At 34.1% G+C, this 11,291-nt stretch overlaps 1 protein-coding gene across 2 annotated transcripts; it reads left to right on the forward strand.

Annotated features, from left to right (window-relative positions):
- The first annotated feature begins 1,497 nt into the window (after positions 1-1,497).
- On the forward strand, positions 1,498-9,517 carry LOC147407396 (DNAJ heat shock N-terminal domain-containing protein). Of its 2 annotated transcripts, XR_015176782.1 has the most exons (11): positions 1,498-1,692; positions 2,307-2,407; positions 3,139-3,198; positions 3,473-3,555; positions 3,725-3,890; positions 3,975-4,104; positions 6,502-6,660; positions 6,777-6,952; positions 7,225-7,305; positions 8,831-9,021; positions 9,332-9,517. XR_015176782.1 is itself a non-coding variant. In XM_086435943.1 (10 exons), exons 2-10 carry the CDS (start codon positions 2,321-2,323, stop codon positions 8,921-8,923), a joined length of 1,035 nt encoding a protein of 344 aa, XP_086292069.1. In that variant the 5' UTR covers positions 1,498-1,692; positions 2,307-2,320; the 3' UTR covers positions 8,924-9,193. The 2 variants fall into 2 exon arrangements, 1 of the variants encoding a protein (XP_086292069.1); XM_086435943.1 differs by lacking the exon at positions 9,332-9,517 and having other exon boundaries at positions 8,831-9,193.
- Positions 9,518-11,291: the final 1,774 nt, after the last annotated feature.

The following is an 11,291-nucleotide window of genomic DNA, read 5'->3' on the forward strand; positions in this document are numbered from 1 at the left end:
TTCTCAAGAGTAAGTAGATCTTTTTTTTATGTTTAAGGAGGCGATTCAAATAAATTGGACGACTCCTTTGAGACACCTTGATCCAGTTCATGGACGTAACGAGATGTCAAAACAAGTTTTGAAACTGTGACTGTGGATGGCATCGTTAGTGAGTTTGTGAAGAGTAATGATTTTCACTCCCCACGGGGATGTTCTGTTGTGTATTCCGAGGCAAAATATCTATGGTTATGGCACATGCCACGTCAGGAGAGTATTTTGAGTATGCCACGTGGGGAGTCAGATTGTCACGTCTCTTTTATGAATGATGAGTTAGTTATGATATCTGCAATTGACTGCGGTCTTCTCTTATGAAGTAATGCTAAATGACTTTAATTGCCTTGATCTTCAACCACCAGAAAGTATAAACCCTTTGACTGTTATCCCTTATCCTCAAGCACTTAAAATAAGGGTGCAATTCGCTTTGGTTATATCAAATCAAGCCATCATAGGTTGATTCCACTGTATGAGAATCAAAATCAAACCGAAATGCCAATAGAATCAAATCAACCCAAACCAAATTAAAGTCGGTTTGATTCGATTCAGATCCATGGGATGTGAATATCCTATAAATTTAGTTGGAAACGACATATTTTTAATAAAATAATAAATATTAGATTTTGTATAATAAATTATTAATCTATTCATTAAAAAATAATTAATTTATGCATAAAGAAGTCGTTAATCTATATCCTAACGCCTAAAATAATCCATAATATATATGAATATGTTTATTTATGTATTATATAAGTTTCAGTTTGGCTTGGTTCTATATAAGTCTTGAATTGAGACTTAAACTAAATAATTGATCCGTTCTCCATTTTTCAAATTCAAAATTGAACCGCAACTTATTCCAAATTAATCCAAAGCTATCGATTTGAATCAGATCAAGTAAGTTGCACCCCTATCTTAAACGTTACCTTAAACCTTGTAGAAGTATTTTTACTTTTTAATCTAAAATTATATCATTTTCTACCTTTTCAAAAATCCTATTTTGTCTTTATATGTGAGGGTTGAAGTGGATAAAATCACAAGAAAATTTTCGAATAATTATCGGGCATGATCGTGAAATACCAAAGGTATTGCAAGTGTTGAAAGCATAAGGAAATTTTGTACACACTTACAAAGTGATTTGTCAACACTTAATTAAAATTTATTGTATTTATGAAAAATTCGATAATTATTTGGGAACTTTTCAAAAAATAATATGGGTCATTAAAATTGAAATATTGACTCAACTCAAAGACGAGACACCAATGACTATAGGGTGAAGTGAAAAAGAAAAAAAAAAACACCCCATGAGTTGATTGAAAGATCAACTACGGTGGGCCAATGTTAAAAGGAATCCAGTGTACTACTACGTACTACCACCACTTTTAACGACATCGAACCACCCCATGAGTTGCCGGCCAAGTTGGCAAACTCGCCTCCTATTTTAATTTTAGTTTTGATAAGGTACAGTTGTTATGTGCGAACCGGTGAAACAGTGCACTCGAAAAAATATAGAGTTTCCTTACATCTTTTTGGGAAATCCATAAAAAAATTTCCATCTACACAGAAACTCTCTTATTAAGAGTTAGAGATCATCTTTTACTTTTATTTTTGTTTTTGTAAGGGATTTACAGAGAGATCTAGCTTCTGGATCCTCTTATCTGTGTATGTCACTCTTCCCACTCTCTAATATCTCCAATTTTTTATTTGAATGTTTTTCACATTAACAGTTTAGACCATCTTTGTTCCTTTGTAAGTTTAGAATGTAGGGTTCTTGTCTTTCCCTTGTTACTAAACTGCTCTTCAACTTTATTCTAAACATCTATCAATGTTCATGAATCGTGATTGCTTATTTGTTTGGTTTTTTTATTTTATTTTATTTATTTTTATTAATTTATTGTCTGTTTGATATGGGTTTCTTCTAAAGTTCCAAAATTGACTGAATTTTTACCTGATTTGCATGTCTGGAGTGTTGGGTTCAATAGATCAAATGGTTGCTGTAGCAACAATTTGAATGTATTTTAAGGGGGTTATTAAATTTGTTTCTAGTTTTGGTGAAATAAAATTCCATGTTCCTCACCTCAATATTTGGGATTAAAGGCATAGATAATCAATGACAATAATGATATTGCTGATAGTGAACTTCAGAATTTTGGGGTTTCTTTGCAGTTTCCATTGGATTTTACTTCTATTTTATTTTTTGTTAAATTATTTTTTTTTTCTTTTTCTTTCTCTGGTGATTAATTTACAATCTGACTGTGGGAATTTCACTTTCCTAGCTTGATTTGTTGTCATGGTGAAGGATACTGAGTATTATGAGATCTTGGGTGTGAGTGTGAATGCATCTCCAGCTGAGATCAAGAAGGCTTACTACATCAAAGTAAGTTATCAACCTCAGCAACTAATGCAAAAACAGCCAATTTGAAAGCAATAATCTTGCTTCTAATACTCCAAGCTACCAACAAATTAGCTAAACCATTTTATCCCTCTCTCAACCAAACTCCAATGCGTTTATCTTTAAGATAGGATGGTTTCAGAGATTCCTTGGGTCCTAATTATTTGGTGTAATAAGGTTTAGCTTATTTGTTTGGCCCAATAGATTTCTTATAATCAATTGTAAACTTTTGCTTGTTATAAACTTGAAATGAAGAACATGTAATGCTGAGAACTTTATCCCTTTCTTTTTAGATTTGTTAAATATTTTTTAGATAAACTACTAAATTATAGAGAAAATAATTGTTGGTTAACGAGCATTCTTCAATCTTAGTTGTTTCCTCTTATTGTTCCAATTACTGTTTTTTGTGAAACCGAGGACCAAAGCCAAAGCATAAGAAAACTTGTTATCTTACTTGAACCCTGTTTTCACACTAGAAACAGCAGTGGGAAACCCCTTTATCCATAGTTTTCTTGCTCACAATCGTTATTCCCAGCATAGGAGAACAGTATTTTTACCTCTTAGTTAATACATCTCTACCTTTCGAAAGAACATTTTCATTATTGCTATCCCTGGAAACAGGAATAATAGCTAAATTAGAAAAAAATAAAAATAACTAATGTAGGATGATTTTGAAGTCTTCTGATTATGTTGTTTTTTCTTTGTGTCTTTTATAGGCAAGGGTGGTGCACCCAGATAAAAATCCTGGAGATCCCAAAGCTGCCCAAAATTTTCAGGTGGTGTCTTCGTTTAATTTTTATATCAATCAGTTCATTTTACAAAATAGAGAGTCCTATTCAGGTGTTATTTGGTCATAAGCTGGAGTAACTATTATGCCATTCTCTTCCAGCTCTGAATTAAGAAGCTTTTGTAATTTTAGCAGATATTGAACCAATAAAATTGCCTTTTTGAATTTCCCGAAGACATCAAATTGTTCACAAGTTTACATTTATTAGTTGGTGCACTACTATATACTGTTATCTTGCTTATTTATGTTATATATACAAAAAGATACTTGGGGAGGCTTATCAAGTTCTAAGTGATCCTGCAAAGCGTGAAGCCTATGACCAGCATGGAAAAGAAGGTTTATCCCAGTAAGTCAACACAACTCACTTTAGGGTGTCCTAACAACAAGTATGATATCCTTTTCTCGTCTTTGGGCTGATTGTGTAAAAGTGTCTAGGAATATCTGTCTTTTATTAGTTTATATGCAATGAGAAGCAAGAGTTAATATTTATGAATTAGCTTATTTCCCAATATCAGGGATTCAATGATGGATCCTGCTGCACTCTTTGGGATGCTTTTTGGGAGTGAGTTCTTCGAAGACTATGTCGGGCAGCTTGGCTTGGCTTCTTTGGCAACTGTGGAAACTGAGGAAGACTCACAGGTCTCAGAAGTCCGGAAGCAAAAAGTTCAAGAGAAGATGAGGGTATCAGTCATCTACTATTGTTCTCAAAAATGATTAACCACCGCCTTTCGTTTTAGGTAACTGTCAACTCTTTTTGAAGCACAGGAGATACAGAAGGAGAGAGAAGAAAAGCTTGTAAAACATTTGATAGATCGCCTTCAACCATTTGTTGAAGGTCGAAAAGATGATTTTGTAAAGTGGGCTAACTCAGAAGCCTGTCGTCTTTCACAAGCTGGTAAATCGTCCTTTTTCTTAATATTTCTAGTATTTTTCCACTTGAGAGCTTTTACTAACTAAAAGATAAAAGAATTAAAAAAAAAAAAAAATCATGGCCAAAGAATTGGTCCCATTATAATTAACTACCACGATGTATCTGGGAACAAATAGTTTTTCATGCCTAGAAGATCATCTCTTGAGACAATTAATGAAAAAGTTTTTAGAAAAAAATGGAAATATTTTTTATGTTATTTTTTTATTGATCTAGGAAAGCGTAGAGTTAATTTAGTGGGTATTAAACAAAAGAGGGAAACCTTGTAAGAGATGCATCATGTTATGATGCATGAGATACATTGTATCATTGTCAATGTATCTCATAATAGAAGGAAGGTTGAGGTGGTGATTGAGAATAATTTTTTTAGTAATATCTATTAAAATATTCTAAATTAGGAATTATAGATAATTAATATATCTATATTACGTTAGTTTCTAATATCTTGGTTGATGTAATCTCTATAAATACCCTAATAGGGTTCGTGTAATATTCATCCAAGAATTCTCAGTAAAATCATTCTCTACATGGTATCAGAGCCTAAGCTCTCTTGAGAGCTCGATCTTGGTGTGTCTTTCTTCGGCAATGGCACTACCGACATTATTGCCCCATCACCGGACTTAGATATCTTTTATTTTTTTCTTTGCTATTATTTTAGGTTTTTTGTTTTTCTAATAAAAATCACAACTCCTATATCTTTACAAATCTCCCAATTTCACACATTCATGTTACACAATTTTTTTTTTTTTTTTTTTTTTCTATCTAAAATCTCTCCAACGAGAGTTCTTTCATTTAAATCGCACAATCCTACTTTTTATGTATTTGGGAGAGATCATGAAAGATTTGGTCTAAAAAGAGCGGGATGCAACAGTGATGGACTACATAGACAGATGATGACCACCAGCAAGCACGATTGACAATTCGACGATCAATTAACATATCCGTTAATGAGATCAAGCAATTATTCAACAAAACCAATTGCATGTTTCTTCTTTTAAGGACCATGCAATTGCGGGGGGATGTTAGAGAATTAGATGCATAGGATACACTGTATCATGGTAGTGTATCTCATCACAAATGGAAGGTTGTGATGGAGGATATTCTAGAATATATATTGATATTTAGAATATATCAATTAGGATATTCTAGAATATTTATATTAGGTAGTTTTCATATATTTTGGTTGATGTAATGTCTATACATACCCTATTGGGGCTTTTGTAATATTCATCCAAGAATTCTCAATAAACTCAGATCTTCTACATGGTATCAGAGCTCAAGCTCCATTGAGCACATTGATCTTGGTGAGCCTGTTCTTCAGCGATGGCGTCACCGCCATCTTGACGTCATCGTTGGCAGTGACGCCATCGTCGGACCTAAATCTTTTTTTTTCCCCTTTACTATTGTTCTAGTTCTATTAATAAAAATCAAACCTCCTTTTATATCTCTATGAATCTCCTATATCGAAACATTCATCTCTTACAATCTCATTTCTTTTTTCTTATCTAAAATCTCTCCAACGAGAGTTATTTTATTTAAATTGCATCCTTCTTTGTATGCTCTTGGGAGAGATCATGACGGAACTGGTCTCATAAGCCACCGGCTCTGACAGACTAAAAAAATGAGCGGGATGCGATAGTGATGGATTTTACAGACAGGAGGAGACCACCAACAAGTAGGATTGGATTTTTGGGCGATCTAATAGCACTTCAATTGATGAAATCGAGAGCATTCATTCAAAGAAACCAACAGCATGCTCTTTCTTTAAAAGACCATGCAATTGCGGGAGGATGCAAGAGTTGCATCATATTATGATGCATGAGATACATTGTATCATTGTCAATGTATCTCATAATAAAATGAAGGTTGAGGTAGTGATTGAGAATAAAATATTTAGTAATATCTATTAAGATATTCTAAATTAGGAATTATAGATAATTAGTATATCTATAGTAGGTTAGTTTCTAATTTCTTGGTTGATGTAATCTCTATAAATACCCTAATAGGGTTCATGTAATATTCATCCAAGAATTCTCAATAAAACCATTCTCTGCAAACCTTACCTTGAACTTCGTTACAACTTCTTCTCTTCAAGATACTTTATAGCAAGAAAGTGTAGAAGTTCAATTTTTAACTTCATTAATATTATATTATGATAAATAAATGTTTTTCTTCTTTTTTAATCTGATTCAGTTAAGGGAACTATTAATTTGAGTAGTTATGGGATCAGAAATTCTAGAAATTGATTTGTACTTGCCTTATATATATTTTAACTTTTAAGATGGGGAAGAAACTAGGGTTCATACTCTCTTTTCCTACCTCTAATTGGGCTTCTTATAAAACTATGTTTGCTGCGAATTTTAGCTTTTGGTGAGGCCATGCTACACACCATTGGTTATATTTATACGAGGCAAGCTGCAAGAGAACTTGGGAAGAACATACTGTTTATGGGTGTGCCATTCCTAGCGGAATGGGTTCGAGACAAAGGTCACCTTGTAAAATCACAAGTAACAGCAGCTGCAGGTGAGATTGCTTTCACAACTGGGGAGCTTCGTTGGATGAGAAATGGAGTTTTGGTTTTTTTTAAATTCAGTTTGTAATTTAATCCAACAAACATTTTCACCTTTTGGATCATTTAGGAGCTGTGTCTTTAATGCAAATATCTGAGGAAGGACTGAAGCAGTTAGAACGTGGTGAGAACAAAGAACAGAACTTGCTAAAGCTCATTGAAGAAAAGAAAGATGTAATGGTTAATTCTCTTTGGAAGATCAATGTTGTTGACATCGAGTCGACTCTTTCACATGTCTGCCAAGCGGTGAGATTTGGTTATTTCTTTTACTGCTATGAGAGAACTACATTTTTTTTTTTAATATTATGTGTGATCTGTCAATGATGGGTCCACAATCCTCAGGCATCTATAACGTCCTTTTGGATGGTCGGAAACAAAATTATGACAAATGGCCGCTGAGAAAACTCAAATCTTTCCCAGCTTTTCATGTGTCTGGCATTACAATCTTTCAAAGCCATTACTTACATACTTACATACCAAGGAAATTAATGATAGATGTTTTTATGCTCATTCTTCAGGTTCTCAAAGATACTAGTGTTTCGAAGGATGTGATCAAGCTACGAGCCCAAGCATTGAAAAAGCTTGGAAAAATCTTTCAAGTAAGTTGGTTTCAATCTTTTGTGTGCATGGTTCTCCGTCATTTCTTTGTGATATTCTAAAGATACCCTATAGGATTCTTTTTAGTAATGATCTTAAAGAGAGACGCTTTTATTTTTATTTTGCTTAAAAGGTGGCTTATCTGTCATTTGAATTCTTATAAACAATGAGATTCAAACCGAATTGATTAAGCAAGGAAAAGACCCTTTTATGGAGCCCAAATCCTTAATTTGTCAATTTCACAGTATCTTCTATCTCCTAGGGAGTGTCGAGGCTTTCATAAAGAATTCAGACAAATGCAGTTTCTGACCAAAATTGGTTAAGCAGAGGAAAAGACAGAGAGCTCGATACATTTAAGCTTAGGTTGACTTCAATTTTATTTTCTCTAGCCAAAGACATCCCAACCCCCTTTTCATGGATCCCCAAACCATTAATTTGTTTAGTTTATACTATCCTCTTTTTCCAAAGGAATCGTAGAGAAGTCAGCTCAAATTTGAGAAATGATGGATTTCTGACCAAATTGATTAAGCATGGGAAAAGATGGGGATCTTCACATATTTGATCTTAGGCTTTAAAAAAGAAAAATCAATATAAGACACACCTCTCTTCAACTAGAGACATCCCAACCCGCCTTTTTTAGAGCTCCAAACCCTTGATGTGCTCATCTCATGGTCTTCCATTTCCAAGAATGTTTATGTGCTTCCATACGGCCATAGAGAAGTCTGATGATATTCAAGAGACAATACAGTTTCTGCCTAGGAACCCATGTCAATGGTATGAGTTCAATACCATGTATCATACCAACCAAGGATTCCTCTGCCCATTTGTCATTTACAACCTCCTCTTCCCCCAACAAAACAGATAACCAGCTATTCTCAAGTTCTTTTTTTTTCTTGGTTGGACCAACTTGTCCAGAAGTTGGGACATGTTAAGATTAAGAAACCTACGAGTTGGGCTCTTTAGACTTGACCTGTTTCTTGGCATGGATGTAGCCATGCAAGTAAGTCTGAACTTGAGACCAGGTTTTAACTCAGCTTGAACACCGAATGTAGTGTAGCTTGAATTGAGTTTTGATTTTTAACTATGGTCTATCTGACACATTAGACATAATTTTCTTGGCAAATAGGCTGGGACATTGTCGACCAAGTAAAATCCGCAAAACAGTTTTGTATGCTTTCCATGTATAAAAAAGATTGATAGGTCGATGACGTCAACTTTGTTTCTGCTTCTACTGTTTTACCAGCTTTCTAGAAATAATTCCTGTCTTCTTATTTGATCCCATGAAAAAAGGGACATTCACTAGAAACACAGACCTCATAGGGACATCATCATTCTTCAACACATTTTTTTCCAATAATACCCCTACCCAATTTGTTGTTTAGAAAAAAATATAGGGATATGTTGGTCTTTTACATAATAAATGCTTGTTTGCATTGATTGGCAAAACATTTATTACAAGCAAGAGATTTAAATCTAATGGACTATTTGTGCTAAATGAAGCTTAAATTGTTTTCTTCTAATTCTCAGGGTGCCAAGGTTGTTTATAGAAGAGAAAGCAGTCTGCGCCATGAGAGTGACACTAAGGTAGATGCTGAATCATCATCCTCAAAGACATCATGATACGTCTTAGGTACTTGAATTCATCTTAGGAGACAATGTATATGTATTCGTATTGGTTTTGGTTTGTTAGTCACCATTTGTTGAACTTCTTGAATGTTGTTTTCACTATCAGTTGTATTTTGTTATTAGTTGTGTTGATTGACTACCTACCTCAAGCACATTCAGATCAACTGTATCAATGTGTTTTCAGAACAGTAATCATTTGATTTACTTTGTAGTATAAAAAACTTATTCGGATCAATTTTGAAGAAGATGAATTCATTTTTTGAATTGAGGATTATTATGTAGGACGCGCTTATCTAAAGCTCGATTGATGTTACTAGAATACAAGTACATGGATCGAGAGAATTGTAATTTTCTTCAACTTAACTGTATTGTTATGGTTGTAAACCCTACTCTTTTCTGTTAGTAGGTTGGTAACCCTAATTCATTAGGGGTATTTATAGTAGTCGTTTTGTGGGAGAAACAATTGTAATTTTCTCTTTGATCTTTGAGCATAGTGGGATCGGTGTGGCTCTGTGATTTTTTTTTCCTGATTTATGATTTACCATGTAAACCCTATGTTGTGATTGATTTTCTTGATTATTGCTTGTTTTTTCTGTTCAAGTATATCTCATCTTAGGTTGAAAGTTAGAATATTTCCCAATATGTATGTCTTTGCTATTATAATGAGTGAAGACAGTACAAAGTTGTCCACACCAAATTCTTTAATTCCAAAAATGCTCTCATATTACATCTAAACTTACTAATTGTTAGGGTCTTCTTTTGTCAAAACTAATACAATTACAAAGTCACCACTCGGCTCATGTTAAGGGTGCCTAATATTTAGCCGAAGCACCCATTTTCACTAGGGCACGCACGGACGCTTTATTTCCAACTTATTGAGTTTAACAGGGGCACCCACATTCACACGAGCACCATTGATCAGAAAGTTTTTTTAGGCAGCCTAAGGTGCCTAGAGGACAGGCCAGATGCAGGCGGCAGTCGAACATTCTTTTATCTCGGATGGGGAACTTTCTACCTTCGGATAGGAATGTTGGTTAGGTACACGACCAGATCCTATCAACACTAGCCAAATTTTTGGAAAAAACATGTGGGTGCCAAATCTGGTCCCAACTAAAGCAAAAAAATTCGATTTTTCAAAACTACGTGGATGCCCAAGCTAAATTGTTGGGCGCCTTTAACACTGGCCCTTGCATAGCTGTATGGCCAGATTTCTTAATTTTTTACAATTACAATAATAATTTGTTAAAATTATAGAGTTGTGGTATTGTTATACATGTGCTTGTGCACACACCACCTACTAGTGTGTGTGGTAACCATGGTCAAAATTATCATTCCGTTTCGTATGATACGTTCTGATTTTTTAGCAATTGGAGACGAAACATACTGGAATATGAAATATAGAATGTTTCGGTGTATTTTTTTATTTTGGAAAAATGAAAAAGAAGAAGGAATGGGAGAGGGAGGAAGAAGGAAGAGAGAGTGATGTGCACTATCATCCATACACCATCCTTGATACTCATATCATACATCAAATCCTATCTTCCATACATCTAATTTACACCACATACCTTCCTAAATGCATATTCTAATCAGATCCCACTTTCCTTATGAAGGAACCATGCCAATTACTCATTAAAATCAGAATAATTCATTCTTTAATTGATCCTATCTTTATGCCAATCCCTTAAACCTATCCTTAAAAGATCTTATCTTCAATCCATTATTCCAACCACCTCGAATTGGCTCTTTCTCTCTCTATATTTCTCTGTTTTTCCTTTATTCATGTTTTTATAGCATTACGATCATAAGAATTGTAAGAGAGAGAGAGAGTTATCAGTGAGATCTCGAGATTTACGCCGGCTTGTATTGACATTTGAGTAGGAGTAGGTAGTGGCAGCTGCTGCATCTTCCTCACCTCCATTTTTTGAAGAAGCCAGGGATTTTGATCGAAGATATGCATTTGACCTTGGTCTTCTATAAAAGACTGGACTATTTTAATAATAAATAAAAAAAAACCCTCCAGATTGGATTATTTAAATAAAAACTCCTCATTTTAATAAATATTTCAGACACCCAATAGTTTTAAAATTATTACATGCCCTTTGACCACAGGTTTTTTTTTTTTTTTTTTTTTAATTTTAAAAGGCTTTTTTTAAAACTAAAAATAAATGTATCGTATATTTTGGGAATGTTTTGATTTTTGAAAAAAACGAAACATAGATTGAAATGAGATTTTAAACCATGGATTGAACAAAACCTATAAATTGACCTTGCTTGGGTTATCACGAGTTCTAGAAGACCCCATCGTGGCAAACATTGGGTCAACCTTGTTCCAATATTAATTTTCATAATTTGGTGGACC

The sequence above is a fragment of the Akebia trifoliata genome, chromosome 3 (genome assembly GCF_017979445.1).
Source record: "Akebia trifoliata isolate Shusen 1 chromosome 3, ASM1797944v1, whole genome shotgun sequence".
Classification (NCBI taxonomy): Eukaryota; Viridiplantae; Streptophyta; class Magnoliopsida; order Ranunculales; family Lardizabalaceae; genus Akebia; species Akebia trifoliata.